At 44.1% G+C, this 17,555-nt stretch overlaps 1 protein-coding gene across 3 annotated transcripts in view; it reads left to right on the plus strand.

Moving 5' to 3' along the window:
* Positions 1–17,555, plus strand: part of LRRK1 (leucine rich repeat kinase 1) — a 190,975-nt gene that overhangs the window by 119,157 nt on the left and 54,263 nt on the right. For 2 of the 3 annotated variants that reach the window (XM_053581850.1, XM_053581852.1), the window contains 6 exons: positions 11,025–11,251; positions 12,261–12,388; positions 12,480–12,643; positions 13,461–13,598; positions 15,295–15,407; positions 16,422–16,498. In XM_053581850.1, the coding sequence (XP_053437825.1) occupies positions 11,025–11,251; positions 12,261–12,388; positions 12,480–12,643; positions 13,461–13,598; positions 15,295–15,407; positions 16,422–16,498 (847 nt within the window). The remainder of the gene's footprint in view (positions 1–11,024; positions 11,252–12,260; positions 12,389–12,479; positions 12,644–13,460; positions 13,599–15,294; positions 15,408–16,421; positions 16,499–17,555) is intronic. The other variant, XM_053581851.1, reaches the window with a different exon arrangement.

A 17,555-nucleotide genomic window follows, 5' to 3' on the forward strand; every position in this document is an offset into this window, starting at 1 on the left:
ATCTCTTTTCTGTTGTTCTATTTTTGATGGTCCTGCAGAGTTTTAGTTATAAGACTTTCCATAGATGCCTGAGATTTGTTGTCAAGGTAAAAACCAAAACCAGCCTCCGTTCACCTTAACGTTTGGCTGCTATTTCAGTTTGGATCCAAACCATTCCATATCAAATGACCATAATGGCCACACAGGTTAAGTGGAAAAAATTAGCTTGCAACCTGGACCCACTAGCGTCAGGTCCAGCTGTCTGGCTCTTACCCACAAGACGTGGGTGTGTCTCTGTGAGGTGCATGAAGGAGGTGCAGCCAGGGCCCTGCAGAGCCTTCTTCGACTTGGCATTGCAAAGCCCACATAGTGACCTTCTCCGTCTGTTGCTGGGTTGACTGTCATGCTTACCGTAAGCCTCCTCATGGGAGGCCACTGTTTTTTGCAGAACCAAAAGCCAGAAAAATTCCTGGGTCAAGAAGTGACCTAGATATCATCTGGTTTAAACCACTTGTTTAACAGATTAAAATAGCAAGGTGAAGAATGATAAAAATGTGAGTTATGGAAAGATTAGGGAAAAACTATGTGGTGGGGTTTGAATTGGAAGCATCACAATGCACTCATGCTCAATATAGAGCCATGTCTGATCACAGGGCAGAGAAGCAGTGATGCCTTGGTAGTGAGGGGCACACCTAGATCTTGGTTTCTAAACGCCAGTTTCCACTAAAGGGAATCAGGGCTTGGATTTAGAAAGTTCCAGAGGAGACTGGAATATCTCATTTTTTTAGGAAGTAAGGAAATACCCTTAAACAGATAGGGAAATGTCAAAGGAACACTAGAGCCACCTGAATAAGACTCCCTCTAGACAAATTAGGCATTATTTGGGCATCAGAAGAAATAATGATAATAATACTTGGAATAAAAAAGAATCCCTGAGTCCATAGTGACATTTAAAGGGGAAGGGAGGACACTCTTCTGTACAAAAGAATAGCATGTAATCAATGCAAAAAGAACAGCAGTTTTAGGGGCGGTGCCTGTGGCTCAGTGAGTAGGGCACCGGCCCCATATACAGAGGGTGGTGCGTTCAAATCCGGCCCCGACCAAACTGCAACAAAAAATAATCAGGGTGTTGTGGCAGACGCCTGTAGTCCCAGCTACTCAGGAGGCTGAGGCAAGAGAATCGCCTAAGCCCAAGAGCTGGAGGTTACTGTGAGCTGTGATGCCACAGCAATCTACCAAGGGTGACAAAGTGAGACTCTGTCTCCAAAAACAAAGAACAGTATTTTTAGAGAAAAATCACCACTTTGCAATTTCCATTGTCATTGTTCCAATTGATTCAGGCCAGGATCAGCAATGGATGCTAAACCCGCTGGTGAAATACAGAGGAAGACAGAATAGTCACATGTTCTCAGGTAACCGTCCCACGGGTTGCCTATTAATCACAAAGGGTATAATGTGTCTTTACAAAGGAAAGATGTGACAGACACCACATTAACCAAGGGACCCAGTGTGCCATTACCTACAGTAGGATAACCTGACATCAGGTGCCCCCCTGATGGAGTCAGCCTTGTCTCTGAAATTGTTGCTAAAAATAGTTAACTTGACTCTAAACTTTAGGGAACAATTGAATAAATTCAGATTTTGTAATATTCTTCATAGAATATAAAGTCAACATGCATGACTTGAAAATTGCAATGCCAGTGTCAAAAAAGACATTAAAAGTCCTGAGGACTCCTCTAGAAAAAAGAAAAGTATAAAGGGGCATGACAACCTGTTTGTGGTTCTCAACAGGATGCTGAATCAGGATGCAAAATAGTTATAAAAAACATTTGTGGGGTAATTGGTAATATTCGAACATGGATTGTGGGCTTACATCGTATTGATATTCTATTTTTTGACAATGATTGTGTGGTTGTCACGTATGAAGATATTTTTATTCTTCATGCTGAAGATGCATGCTGAAGTATTTAGGGGTAAAATGTCATAATGTATAAGTTATTTGCAAATGATTCAGCAAAAAATAAAAGTGTGTTTATTTATACGTGTGGGTAGAGAGAAAGGAGCCAAAGCAGATATGACAGCACATTAATAGTTGATGACTCTAGGTGAAGCGCGTATGAATACTCACTGTGTCCTAGTTCAACTTCACTGCAACTTTGAAAATTATTCCAAATAAAAATTAAAGAATAAAGCTAATAATTAAGACAGGCCCGGGTAAATTGTCTGAAAATACTGTCTTAATAAAATGGGCTAAAAGTAAGATTCCACTTTCTTGACTCTAGATCCCATACACCATTGCCTATCCATCTCTCTTCATCAAGGCCCTAGAGAGACATGTCCCTCATCCCCTTGGCTCAAAACCAGAGCTTCCCGAGGTTGTAGATCCCACCCTCACCACCCCTTATGCAAGCCCTCAAGGCCCAGGCTTTAGGGTAGGTGAAGATGGAAACAAGGCACACACCGCCATCTAGTGGCCAGATAGGGACATCTGTCAACTGCTGCCAATTTTGAAGGCAAACTTATCCCACATTATTGGTACCTTTCTCATAGCCTCTGTGGGCTTGTTACATTTCTCATTTGGAGAGTACTAATTATTGTTTATATTTCTTTTTTTTTTAATCCTGAATTTGAGCTTTTGGGTTTTTTTATTAATTTATTTATTTTTATTGTTAAATCATAGCTGTGTACATTAGTGCAATCAAGAGGTATAATGTGCTGGTTTCATATACAATCTGAAATATTCTCATCAAACTGTTCAACGTAGCCTTCATGGCATTTTCTTAGTTCTTGTATGTAGACATTTGTATTCTGCATTTAGTAAGTTTCACCTGTACCCATTCTAAGATGCACCGTAGGTGTGGCCCCACCCATTACCCTCCCTTTACCATAACCTCCCCCCTCCCTTCCCCTTCCTTGGCCCTTTCCTCATAGTCTTGTGCTATAGTTGGGTTGTAGCCTTCATGTGAAAGCTATAATTTAGCTTCGTAGTAGGGCTGAGTACATTGGATACTTTTTCTTCCATTCCTGAGATACTTTGCTAAGAAGAATATGTTCCAGCTCCATCCATGTAAACATGAAAGAGGTAAAGTCTCCATCTTTCTTTAAGGTTGCATAATATTCCATGGTATACATGTACCAAAATTTGCTAGTCCATTCGTGGGTCGATGGGCACTTGGGCTTCTTCCATGACTTAGCAATTATGAATTGGGCTGCAATAAACATTATGGTATAGATGTCTTTGTTATATTGTGATTTTTGGTCTTCTGGGTATAAACCTAGTAAAGGAATTATAGGATTGAATGGCAGGTCTATTTTTAGGTCTCTAAGTATTCTCCAAACATCCTTCCACAAGGAACGTATTAGTGTGCATTCCCACCAGCAGTGTAGAAGCATGCCCTTTTCGCCACACATCCACGCCAACATCTCTGGTTTTGGGATTTTGTTATGTGGGCTACTCTTACTGGGGTTAGGTGATATCTCAAAGTAGTTTTGATTTGCATTTCTCTGATGAATAAGGATGATGAGATTTTATTCATGTGTTTGTAGATCATGCGTCTGTCTTCTTTAGAGAAGTTTCTCTTTAAGTCCCTTGCCCACCCTGAGATGGGGTCACGTGTTCTTTTCTTGCTAATACATTTGAGTTCTCTGTGGATTCTGGTTATTAGACCTTTATTGGAGGTATAACCTGCAAATATTTTCTCCCATTCTGAGGGCTGTCTGCTTGCTTTACTTACTATGTTCTTGGCTGTGCAGAAGCTTTTTAGTTTGATCAGGTCCCAGAAGTGTATTTTTGATATTGCTTCAATTGCCTGGGGAGTCCTCATAAAATATTCACCCAGGCCAATTCCTTCAAGAGTTTTCCCTGCACTTTCTTCAAGTATTTTTATAGTGTCATTTCTTAAGTTTAAATCTTTTATCCAGTGAGAGTCTATCTTAGTTAATGGTGAAAGGTGTGGGTCCAGTTTCAATCTTCTACAGGTTGCCAGCCAGTTTACCCAGCACCATTTGTTAAATAGGGAATCTTTTCCCCACTGAATGTTTTTAATTGGCTTGTCAAAGATCAAATAATGGTAAGTAGCTGGATTCATCTCTTGGTTCTCTATTCTATTCCAGACATCTACTTCTCTGTTTTTGTGCCAGTACCATGCTGTTTTGATCACTATCGATTTATAGTACAGTCTCAGGTCTGGTAGCGTGATTCCTCCAGCTTTGTTTTTATTGCTGAGTAATGTTTTGGCTATTCGAGGTTTTTTCTGATTCCATATAAAATGAAGTATTATTTTTTTCAAGATCTTTAAAATATGACAATGGAGCTTTAATAGGAATTGCATTGAAATTATATATTGTGGGTGGCGCCTGTGGCTCAAAGGAGTAGGGCGCCAGCCCCATATGCCGGAGGTGGTGAGTTCAAACCCAGCCCCGGCCAGAAACTGAAAAAAAAAAAATTATATATTGCTTTGGGTAGTATAGACATTTTAACAATGTTGATTCTTCCCAGCCATGAGCAGGGTATGTTTTTCCATTTGTTAACATCTTCAGCTATTTCTTTTCTTAAAGTTTCATAGTTCTCTTTGTAGAGATCTTTCACGTCCTTTGTTAGGTATACTCCCAAATATTTCATCTTCTTTGGCACTACTGTGAAAGGAATAGAGTCCTTGACTGTTTTTCAGGTTGGTTATTGTTGGTATATATAAAGGCTACAGATTTACGGGTGTTGATTTTGTAGCCTGAGATATTGCTGTATTCCTCGATCACTTCTAAAAGTTTTGTAGTAGAATCCCTAGTGTTTTCCAAATATACAATCATATCATCTGCGAAGAGTGAAAGTTTGATCTCTTCTGACCCTATGTGGATACCCTTGATCGCCTTTTCTTCCCTAATTGCAATGGCTAAAACTTCCATTACAATGTTAAAGAGCAATGGAGACAATGGGCAACCTTGCCTGGTTCCTGATCTGCGTGGAAATGATTTCAATTTAACTCCATTCAATATGATATTGGCTGTGGGTTTGCTGTAGATGGCCTCTGTTAGTTTAAGAAATGTCCCTTCTATACCAATTTTCTTAAGTATTCTGATCACGAAGGGATGCTGGATATTATCAAAAGGTTTTTCTGCATCAATTGAGAGAATCATATGGTCCTTATTTTTTAGTTGGTTTATGTGCTGAATTACATTTGTAGATTTACACATATTGAACCAGACTTGAGACCCTGGGATAAATCCCACTTGGTCATGGTGTATAATTTTTTTGATGTGTTGTTGGATTCTGTTTGTTAGGATCTTATTGAGTATTTTAGCATCAATATTCATTAGTGATATTGGTCTATAATTTACTTTTCTTGTTGGGTCTTTCCCTGGTTTGGGGATCAAGGTGATGTTTGCTTCGTAGAATGTGTTGGGTAATATTCCTTCCTTTTCTATATTTTGGAAGAGATTTAGTAGTTTAGGTACTAGTTCTTTAAAGGTTTGGTAGAATTCTGACGTAAAGCCATCTGGTCCTGGTCTTTTCTTTTTAGGGAGATTCTGTATAGTTGCAATTTTGTATAGTATGCTATTTCAGAACTTGATATAGGCCTGTTCAACATTTCCACTCCATTCTGGCTAAGTCTTAGTAGGTGGCGTACTTCCAGGTATTGGTCGATTTCTTTCAGATTTTCATATTTGTGAGAGTAGAGTTTCTTGTAGTATTCGTTAAGGATTTTTTTAATTTCTGAAAGTCTGTTGTTATTTCATCGTTACCATTTCTAATTGATGAAATTAGAGATTTTACTCTTTTTTTCCTGGTTACGTTGACCAAAGGTTTATCTATTTTATTGATTTTTTCAAAAAACCAACTTTTGAATTTATTGATCTGTTGTATAATTCTTTTGTTTTCTATTTCTGCTCTGATTTTTGTTATTTCTTTTCTTCTGCTGGATTTGGGGTTAGAGTGTTCTTCCCTTTCTAGTTGCTTGAGATGTCCCATTAAGTTATTGACTTCCTCTCTTTCCGTTTTCTTGAGGAAGGCTTGCAGTGCTATAAATTTCCCTCTTAGTACTGCCTTTGCACTATCCCAGAGGTTCTCATAATTCGTGTCTTCATTGTTGTTTTGTTCCAAAAATTTGATGATTTCCTTCTTAATCTCGTCTATAACCCATCTATCCTTCAGCATAAGGTTGTTTAGCTTCCATGTTTTTGTATGGGTATGCAGTTCCTGTTGTTATTGAGTTCAACTTTTATTCCATGATGGTCTAAGAAGATGCAAGGAATAATTTCTATTTTTTTAAATTTGCTGAGGTTAGATTTGTGGCCTAGGATGTGGTCGATTTTGGAGTATGTTCCATGGGCTGATGAGAAGAATGTGATTCAATTTTGTTGGGATGTTCTGTAGATGTCTGTTAAGTCCAGATGTTGAATGGTTCAGTTTAAATCTAAAATTTCTTTGCTTAGCTTCTTTTTGGAGGATCTATCCAGCACTGCTAAAGGAGTGTTAAAATCTCCAACTACTATGGAACTGGAGGAAATCAAGTTGCTCATGTCTGTTAGAGTTTCTCTTATAAATTGAGTTGCGTTTAGGTTGGGTGCATAAATATTAATGATTGAGATCTCATCATATTGAGTATTACCTTTAACAAATAGGAAATGTCCCTTATTTCGGTTGGTTTAAAGCTTATTGCGTCTGTGAACAGGATTGCGATGCCTCCTTTTTTCTGCTTTCCATTTGCCTGGAATATAGAGGACCATCCCTTCACCTTGAGTCTATATTTGTCTTTTAATGTAAGATGCGATTCTTGTATGCAGCAGATATCTGGCTTGAGTTTTTGTATCCAGTCAGCTGACCTATGCCTCTTTAGAGGACAGTTTAAACCATTCACATTAATTGAGAATATTGATAAGCCTTTCAAGAGTCCGGTGGACATTTTTAATCCTTTTGCAATTGTGGAAGCTGGAATTTGATCAAAATTTTCTGGGTGGGTTTACTTTTGTGGTGGACAATTACGCTGGTCTTTATGGAGGGTAGATCTGAGAAGATCCTGGAGAGCTGGTTTAGTTGTGGCAAATTTCTTCAACATGTGAATGTCATTAAAGTATTTAATTTCTCCATCGTAAATGAAACTCAGTTTAGCTGGTTACAGGATCCTGGGTTGAAACTTATTTTGTTTTAGGAGATTAGAAGTCAATGACCATCCTCTTCTAGCTTTAAAGGTTTCCACAGAGAGATCTGCACTTATTCTAATATTCTTCCCCTTGTAGGTAATGGTTTTCTTTCATCTGGCAGCTTTCAGAATTTTCTCCTTCATATTAACTTTAGTGAAATTGATTATGATGTGTCTGGGGGATGTCTTATTTGGGTTGAGTCATGCTGGAGTTCTGAAACTGCTATCTGAATTTCAGAATCTCTTGGCATGTCTAGAAAGTTCTCCTTCATAATCTCATGGAGAAGAGACTCTGTCCCTTGTGAAGCCACTTTGTTGCTTTCAGAGATCCCTATAAGACGAATATTGATTTTCTTCAAATTATCCCGGAGCTCTCTGAGAGAGTGATCTGTTTTTGCCCTTCATTTCTCTTCCTCTTTGAGAGTTTGGGAGCGTTCAAAAGCTTTGTCTTCAATGTCAGAAATCCTTTCTTCTGCTTGCTCCATTCTGTTACTGAGGGATTCTACTGTGTTTCTCAGATCTTTGAGGGCTGCAACTTTTTGTCTCAATGTGTCAAAATCTTTGGTCATTTGATCTTTGAATTCGTTGAATTCTTGAGATATCTTTTGGGTTACTGCTTGGAATTCTAATTCGATCTTATTTGCTTTCCAGATTCTGAATTCGATTTCTGACATCTCAGCTATTTGTTTGTGCATGGTATCTTGTGCTGTGTCTGCCCCATTGATCCTTGGGGGAGTTGATCTAATCTGATTATTCATATTCCAGAGTTTTTCTGTTGATTTTGCCTCATGATTGTTTTTCACCGTTGCCTCTGGCTGTCCTTAGAGTTGGGGAGGTGCCTCTCCAAGATTAGACCCCAGCGGGAACACTCTATTGTTGCTGGATCTTTGTAGGGAGTGACCCTGTGTATTTCCTCTGGGGCTGACCCAGCTAGGGAGTTCTGGTTATGGAAGCAGCTCTGGCGTGTGACACACCCGGATCCAGAAACAGGGTGGGAGGTGGTGTGCACAGTTCTGGGAGTGCCTGGCACTCAGTGACTTTGGCACAGAGTGTCGAAGACTCCAGCAGTCTCTGGCCAGGAGAAGGGCTCTGCGCAGAGGCAGGGAGGGCTCCAGAGGGCACTCAGCTACCAGTATCCCTGGCCAGACAAGTGGGCAAGTGTGGAGGCAGGGAGGATACAGGAGGGAGGACACGGGGTTGCACAGTTCCCGCAGTTTTTGGTCAGGGCATGCAGAAGCCCGGCGGGCGTGAGTTGCAGGTTGGGGGTCATGGCACAGCTCTCATGGAGGTCCGAGCAGTGCCAAGCCCAGGAGTTTGAGGTTGCTATGAGCTGTGACACCACAGCACTCTACCCAGGACAACAGCCCGAGGCTCTAGTGTGCCAAAACCAGTCTCACTCACCCCCTAAGGGTTAAGGCTGTAAGGCAGCTCAGTCCCTACCTTTAGGCTGCTCAGTGACTAGGTTACTATTACTAGCTCCTGCCCAATCCTTGCTCTGGGACCCTGAGGGCGGAGCTTGCCGGGGCAGTTCCCTCACAATGGCTCCCTGCGGCCCAGCTCAGCAGCTCAGTCTGGGGCCCTAGACAATGCCCAAAGTTCTCCGCACTCCTGCTCAAGCTCTCCCCAAGGCAGTTCAACTGAGTGCTAAGTCCAAAAACACTGAAACAGTTCACAGGTAAGGCCTTTCCAGTTTGCAGTCTCACTGCTGCTTGTACTTACGGTTGCCGGTGGGATTAGGTTGATCAAACACAAACAACCACTTGCCAGTTTTCCACTGTTTTTGTCCTCTTGGGGTCCAGAAGTCCCTTACTGACTCCCTGTATCCTCAAACGGATGATTATAGGCAGATCCCACAAGCCAGAGATGCCTGGAGTCTTATCTCCCCAGACTCACCATGCCCAGTTGTAAGGAAGCTGTTGCTCAGCCGCCATCTTGCTCCAACTTCCTTGTTTATATTTCTGATCCTCTAATTTTTCAATATGGATTTCCAGTATTGGAAAAACCAGCAAAAGAGCGTATTTCCTGTCCTCCAGAAACCTAATTGAGCCCAGAATTCTTAAAGAATTAAGAACAAGAAGAGTCCTGCTTGGATGTATTTAACTAGATCCCTTCTACTCCCCCAACACCAGCAAACTTCTGGTCTTTCTGACTCCCCTCTTGTGGAAATAAAGGAAGACCAACCAAATGAGAAAAGCAATGTTTTTTTCATTTGTTTTTTTTGAGACAGAGTCTCACTAAGTTGCCCTTGGTAGAGTGCTGTGGCATCACAGCTCACAGCAACCTCAAACTCCTGGGCTTGAGCAATTCCCTTGCCTCAGCCTCCCAAGTAGCTGAGACTACAGACGCCTGCCACAACACCTGGCTATTTTTTTGTTGCAGTTGTCATTGTTGCTTAGCTAGCCCAGGCTGGGTTTCAACCCACCAGCCTTGGTGTATGTGGCAGCCTTGGTGTATGTGGCTGGCACCATAGGCACTGTGCTATGGGGCACTGAGTCAGCAACGGCTTTTGTGTTGGACTTTGGGAGCAGGGGAGCCAGCCATCATCACTTGCACGTGGAGAGACCCAAGGACAGGCAGAGTAGTAGGAACACTTTATAGGGGTACAAAGGAAGGCCTCAAGTGTGCCCTGGTTGAGGCTATGAGGCCTCCTATGGGATTGGTTAGGGGTGCATAGGTGGCTCTCTTCCATCCTGTATAGCATGGAATACTATGCAGCCTTAAAGAAAGATGGAGACTTTACCACTTTCATGTTTACATGGATGGAGCTGGAACATATTCTTCTTAGCAAAGTATCTCAGGAGTGGAAGAAGAAGTATCCAATGTACTCAGCCCTACTATGAAGCTAAATTATAGCTTTCACATGAAGGCTATGACCCAACTATAGCACAAGACTATGAGGAAACGGCCAAGGAAGGCAAAGGGAGGGGGGAGGTTAGGTGGAGGGAGGATAATGGATGGGGTCACACCTACGGTACATCTTAGAATGGGTACAGGCGAAACTTACTAAAGGCAGAATACAAATGTCTACATACAATAACTAAGAAAATGCCATGAAGGCTATGTTGAACAGTTTGATGAGAATATTTCAGATTGTATATGAAACCAGCACATTTACCCCTTGATTACACTAATGTACACAGCTATGATTTAACAATAAAAAAAAAGAAAAAAAAAAAGCAAGGACAAAAATGAATCTGTCAGTTACTAATCAAGTCTTGGATATTTTGGACTGACTGTTACAGAAATTGTTGTTTAGCTTCCTGGGTTGTCACTGGCGATGACAATCTGGCCTCTTGCAAGTCTGGCTTAGCATCAGGAAGCTACCAGGGTTATTTACAATAGAGGAGGGGATTGGTTCCCAGCAGGTTGTAGGTCAAAGTTCTGTTATGTATTGTGTGTCCATTGTCCATTTGTATGGAAGCAGCCTATCTGCCAAGCACCCGGGGACAAGACAGTGCCTGCAGGGGGCAGCCTCTCTAATCACAGGGAAGAGGGCCCTGAAGGTAGGTCAGAGACAGGTTTGGGCACCCAGCCCAGGGAGGCTTCCCCAGGCTTCAGTGACTTCCTCTGTATGCAGCAACTCCTGCTGGGCCCTCTTTCTTCCTCCCTGTGATCTGCCTAATAGGGGTAGCACTGAGCCCCCTAGCTCCTCTGCAGTCTGGATGGTGACTCACTGGAGGTGTGCTCAAATGACCTGCCAGGTGCAGGTGCAGATGGGAACAGGATGCCCCTTGGTGCCTGCCAGCGGGCAGGTGCTGGGGGAATGAGGCAGACCTGGTCCCAACCTCTTGGGACTCTAGCCAGGTCAGGCACACAGACAAACACTTGAATAAATCATCTTTTATATTCCACATTGGTCCTGGCCAGGCTCATTGTCCACGTGTGCGTCTCCCTTTTCTCCACCACCAGGCACTTCGTGTGAAATGGTCCCATCTCCGGTTGCCCTGGGTGGATCTGGACTGGCTCATAGACATCTCCTGCCAGATCACGGAACTGGACCTTTCTGCCAACTGCCTGGCATCCCTGCCCTCTGTCATCCCCTGGGGACTCATCAACCTCCGGAAACTGAACCTCTCCAACAACCATCTGGGGGAACTTCCCAGCGTGCAGTCTTCGGATGAAATCATCTGCTCCAGGTGGGTCCCAGGGTGTGAATGGGCTTGTCTATCACCACTGTCCTCCTGCATGTGCTCCCTGGTTGTATTTTATATTTTTGAGACAAATGATCTGGCTAAAATAAGAAAAGGAAGTTCCCCCTGCCCACCCTTATGCAAGCTCTTGAGAACAAGGTCACAGCCCCCTCTTTAGGTGAAAACAAGAAGAGAGATGGTTTGTCTGGCCCACATCTACATGGCTCACCCATGGCCATACAGAACTGACTGCCTGAGATGCCCATCTTGATCCTATGCAGGACTCAGAGGAGGGGCACTGACCCTTCGTTGTCTGGGTCCTGATGCACCAGCTTTTCCTCCTTCTCCCCAGGAAAAGGGGTGAAGAGCCTCAGGGAAAGGGTTAACTGCAGAACTCTGGCAGCAGGTGGGCAGGGTAGGAAGTCTGCTTTTTTTGGAGCCTTCCCCCAAGGTTGCATGGGAAGAGGGAGGATCATACTTAATTGCTTTTTTTAGGGTACATCTCTGCAAGGCCTAATTCCACAAAGGCTTTGAGCTAATTTCAAAAACTGAAGCTCTAAGCGAAAGGAGAGAGAAGAATGTTGGAAAGACGTTGGGGTCAGCAGTAACTCATAGGATTCATAAGCAGGAATAGGGAAGGAGATACCTGAGCAGGGCCCATAACCTGGGCCAGGTGGATGGATCCAAGAGATTAAAAACCCTGCTCTGTGGTCTCCCAGGAGCTTTCAGGGATGTGGCTTATTTTGCTATGACGTGTATGGGAAGATTTTGAATCCCTGTTAGTCAGTGGGACCGAGGCCCACCAAAGAGATTTGATTTTCTTTATGTAAGACATGGTGACAGTCTTTCAAATGAATAAAAATCATATGTGCTGCATTGTCAATGCAGACTCTTTAACCTTGTGCAGGGAGAAAAAAGAAAAAATATACACCTCCATGTTTACAGAAAAATATGTAAAAAGTGGTGTTTAATCTCATTCTTCTGATGCCTTCACTTCCTTCTTCCCCAACCCCAGGCTACTTGAAATTGATATTTCCAGCAACAAGTTGTCCCACCTTCCGCCTGGATTCTTGCACCTCTCAAAACTTCAGAAACTGACGGCTTCAAAAAATTGTTTAGAAAAATTGTTTGAAGAAGAAAGTGGTATGTTTTCTCATCAGTGACCTGACTTAAAGTCAGTTTCTTCTTTATAGGGGTATTTTTATCCCAACTCTTACTTTTTTTCCCCTCCTAGCCACTAACTGGATTGGTTTGAGGAAGCTACAGGAACTTGATATATCTGACAACAAATTGACAGAACTCCCTGCCCTTTTCCTTCATTCTTTCAAGTCACTCAATTCCCTGAATGTTTCCAGAAACAACCTGAAGGTGTTTCCAGATCCCTGGGCCTGCCCTTTGGTTAGTATCATGCCAAAATCGTGAAAGCCACGGTCAACTCGGTATCGCGGTTAATTTCACAGAGCCCTCTCTGTGCCTCATCACTCGTCATCCCCTGGGCAGCCGCCCTGGGTGGCAGGATTGTTGTTCACGCACAAGGCTAAGTGCCCCAGGCAGGTAACTCACCCGAAGGCCACCTGCCCAGCTCCGGATTTGAAACCACACAATAGAGCCTGCAGAGCAGTGCCCGTGCACCTTGTCACAACAGGAGTTCTGCCCAAAAGGGGGAGCGGGGACAGGGTTCTGTTCTTTTAGGACGACTGTAAGAGTTAGAGATAACTGATATTCATTCACAACACTGCTGACTAAATGGTGTTTTTGTTTCTTGGGAGTTTTGCTCATTAAAACATATGGAACAGCATAAAGAATATGTGTGTTTTATTGCTGTTGGTTTTAAATTGGAAATTCTCCATCACTAGCATTAACATTTCTAGTTTGACCATATGTGTGAGGGAAACCAGCTTCTCTCTAGAGCATGGTTCTGAATTGTTCCATTATTTCTGGTGACAATGGCCCAGATGTTCTGGCATGAAGGAAAAGGCCTATGAGCCACCTTTGTCTCCCCTCATAAACTCCACTCCTGTCCCTTCCTTGGAAGAGGGAAGGCAAGCAGAGACAGTGAGCGCTCGTAACCTCTTAGCCAACACTGAATCATGTTTATTACAGAGCCTTATTGTAACAGTCTTATTTTTAATGTCAAATTTGGAAACAGTCTTCTCAGCACCACTGCATTTAAACAGCTGATTAATATTCATTCTCTTTCTCATCAAACTCCTAGAAATGTTGTAAAGCATCCAAAAATGCCTTGGAATCGCTGCCAGAGAAAATGGCTGTCTTTTGGAAAAACCACCTTAAGGATGTGGATTTTTCAGAAAACACACTAAAAGAAGTCCCCCTGGGGCTTTTTCAACTGGATGTAAGTCTAATGGCACTTTATTTCTAGTTTTTGGCTTTTGGGGGAAAATCACTCCATGTTGCAGTGAAATCTGTGCTTTTTCTGAACTTCTCAGACAAATAACAGGGGAGGGAGTGAAGGAAAAGTTCATCTGTCAAAAATATTTATGGTCATGGGCAAAGATGGGGTACAGAATGTGGGAAACAGAAACAGCTATGTGTTTACTTCCCCTGGGACTTCATACATTAAAAATTGTAAACACAGCCCAGTAGGCTTCTCTGTCCTTACCCATTTCCAGCACTGTGCCTTCCCACCTCTGCTGGACCCACTGAGGCCAAGGGAGCCCTGTGGACTCAGGGAAGGGTTCTCCCAAGAGCCCCGTGTGGCCAGCCCAGCACGGGCTGTGTTCTACTTCTGGTTGTTGGCAGCCCTTAGACAGATGATAGATCATGTTGATTGCTTAGAGCTCAGGGTCAGCTGCAGAGCAGAAGCCTGGTAAGTGCTTGCTAAAGGCATCAAGATAGCCCCACCAGGGCCCCATGGTAGCCACACTGTACAGGCAGAGTGACCCCTTAGCCCTACCCCCACCCCAGGCCTGCTGGGCTGTTTCTCAGACCTCCAGGAGCTCGCCTTCCTATGTTCAAGAATCCCCCAAAGGCAGTAAAGTCCCCTTCAACATGCATATTGTGGGAGAGGAGGGGTATCACGTACCCTGCCAGGGGAGAAGGAGCCAGAAGGGAGGGCCGCTGCATGAGGACCTGCATCCCTACTCCCCACAGCACACTCCTGGCCTAAAGCTCTTTCACACCAACAGCCAGCAGACTCGGTTTTCTGGTTTCCACCAAGGCCCAGAAGCAGTAAATCAGGAAGGACAGAACCTTGTCCAGAAGATAGGGGGATGGGCCTGACACATAGCTGGGTCTCCACAGAATTGCAGTGGGTGGGATGGCTGCTGGCACTACCACCTGGGTCTGACAGGATGAGACAAAAGCCCTCGAAGTAGAGAGAGAATTTAGTGTGGGCTTGCAAACAGCCTGTGGCCCTCCTGAGGCCACCAGGACTGTGGGTAGGATAGGTGGTATCTGTGGGGCTGTTCTCAGGAAGGGTTACAGTGTGTCTTTATTACTCCTATTAAAGTAAAATATGTTACAAGTCCAAGGGTAAAGACTCAGCCCCTCAGTGACCACATTCCCTGCCAGGTTCACATGCACAGTCCCTGGGATACCCAGCTTGAGACCCCACACGGGCCAGCATAGGACACACCACGGCTAAGGTAGTTCACCCTGGGGTCACTGCCATCCTGCCTGGCCCCAGGTGTGGGCCGTCCCCAGGAGGTGGCAGCATCATGCAGTGCAGGTCCCCAGCAGTGACTGGGGACAACAGAGCCTGATTCTTTTCCCAGGAGAGGCCCACCAGTAATCATCACTCTTACGAATCCTTAACACTGGGAAGTACTTGGACCCTTTTCATTCTAGAATAATTACTGCCTCTCATTGATTTTTGAGGGAAGACCTTCTATAGAAAAATTGTTCCATCTTCTCTGTGCAATACAATTTCTCGAGTTTTAAGAGAACATTGAGCCCCTGCACAATTGGGATCTTCCTAAAGGTAACGTGGTTAAGATAGTTAGGGCACTTTGTCAGGGCACTGACTTTCCTCCTCTGTCTTTTCTATTCTGTTATTTGACACCATCTCTCTCTACCTTCCTCTCTCACAGGCCCTCATGTTCTTGAGGTTACAGGGAAACCAGCTGGTGACACTTCCGCCTCAAGAGAAATGGACCTGCAGGCAGCTCAAAACCCTGGATCTCTCCAGAAATCACCTTGGCAAGTAAGCAGGGGGCCTTGGAATCCCTGGGCAGCTCTGGGGCCCGTGTGTACCTACAGCTGGGCAGCCCTTGTAGTGTGGCGTGGGAGTTTGCTGGGGCCGCTGAGCCATAGGCAGGCAGCTTCCATAGCAGATACTGCTGCCTCACAGTCCTGGAGGCCGGGCAGCTGAGATGGAGAGGTCAGCAGGGTTAGTTTCTCCTGAGGCCTCTCTCCTGGGCTGGTAGAGGCCGTCTTCTCCCTGTGTCCTCACATGGTTGTCCCTCTGTGCGTATCTGTGTCCTAATCTCCTCTTCTTAAAAGGACACCAGTCAGACTGGATTAGGGCCCACCGTGATAACCTCATTTTAACTTTGTTACCTCTTTAAAGACCCCATCTCCAAATTTAGACACCTTCTGACATACTGAGGGTTAAGACCTCACATAGGAATCTGGGGGAGAGACACGAAACAGCCCATGACAGTGTCCTTCTGGTTCTAATTTTCAAAGGTTCCTGGAGAATCTTGCCTCTCACTTCATCCCACACTGTAATTCTGTTCAAAAGTCTTGGCCAGTCAATAACTAAAATGGGCATAGAATTGAATAAAAAGGATGTACCCACAAAGGCTTTCAATAAAAGGAGAGAAGCTGGGGTGACCCCAGATGCCCCGGCCCATCTGTGGAAGGAAGGCTGCCTCTGTGGCATCTCAGCAGAACTTATACCCCAGGAGGGCGTCCACAGGGCAGTCGACAGGTACCAGCCACTGGAATGTACCTCCATGCCAGGCACTGAAATGCTCACTCCTGCCTGAAGTGGGAATGCTCAAGAATGGGAAATGCCAGTTAGGTCACTTTCTCCAAACATTTTCCCCCAAAGACTCCTGAACACTACTGATTGCATATAAGCTACAGGGTGCCCCAACATCTGATGGTGGAATTTCCTCCCTCCTTCATGGTTTGGTGCTATGTAGTCACAGCCCAAATAGTAATGTCTTCATCCTGCTGGCCTCAAATTTTGACTCTTCTTTCATTCCCGCAGAAACGAAGATGGACTTAAAACAAAGCGTATTGCCTTTTTCACCACCAGAGGTCGCCAGCGTTCAGGGACTGAGGCAGGTGTGTGATTTGATTTGGGGAAATGTTGGCATCCCCAGATAAGACAGCTGGGTGGTCTCGTTTCCTACTTTAACCAACGGGAATCCACCCTTTTATATTGGATTTTCCACTTCAATGCCTTGTTGAAATGCCAGAGATGTCTATATTCAACTGAAAACTTGCACGTGGAGCATGTCAGTTATTCATCTCACATGTGTGACACACAAGTGTCCTAAATCCCAGGTGTCCTGTTTGGAGGCCAATGATACTGGTAGCTACCGTGTGTGGACGAGATCTGCATGCCAAGCACTGCCCTGGATACATTACATGTGTTACCGTCTCTTTAATCCTCACAATTGGAGGTAGGGGACTGTATTTCCCCATTTTACACTTGGGGAAACTGTAGGGTGCCTTACTCTACATGGGCTGCCATAACAAAATACTGCAGTCTGGACAACTCAAACAATAGACACTTACTGTCTTTTTGTCTGTGTGTGGTTTCGTAACTTTATTTGATGTGTCTGACAATTGCCAATTAATTCTCATCCATGTTGACTCTGGATTTTTGAAAGTGGTAACAGGTTAGGAAACTAACCACAGTATAGAGATTATTTGGTGAATCTTCATCCTCATTACATTTTCTGGACAATTGTACACAGATACGGTATGGGACATTCCTTATGCCTTTGGCCCAGACAGCTTTGTTGAACCTGGTATCAGTGTGCACATCTGAAGCCCCCATCTCCTTCATAGCAAATTTCTGGATCTCTTTGAGTGCCCAAAGGGCCTGCTTGTTGAAGCCCACTCCATGGATGCACCTGTGAATATGGAGGGTGTTGTCTCGGTTCATCTCCTCACTGATGGCAGAATAACCATCCTTCTTGCCACTCTTCTTTCCAGGAGCCATTCTGCTGGGTTCAAGTTGGAAAGTGACATTTATTTTCTTACTGTTCTGGAGCTAGAAGTCCAAGATCAGGGTGCCAGCATCGTCGGGTCCTAGCCAGGGCCCTTTTCCTGGCTTGCAGACAGCTGCGTTCTCAGCTGCCTTCCTGCTATGTCCTTAGATGCCAGAAAGACA

This window comes from Nycticebus coucang, chromosome 2, assembly GCF_027406575.1.
Source record: "Nycticebus coucang isolate mNycCou1 chromosome 2, mNycCou1.pri, whole genome shotgun sequence".
NCBI classification, from domain to species: Eukaryota; Metazoa; Chordata; class Mammalia; order Primates; family Lorisidae; genus Nycticebus; species Nycticebus coucang.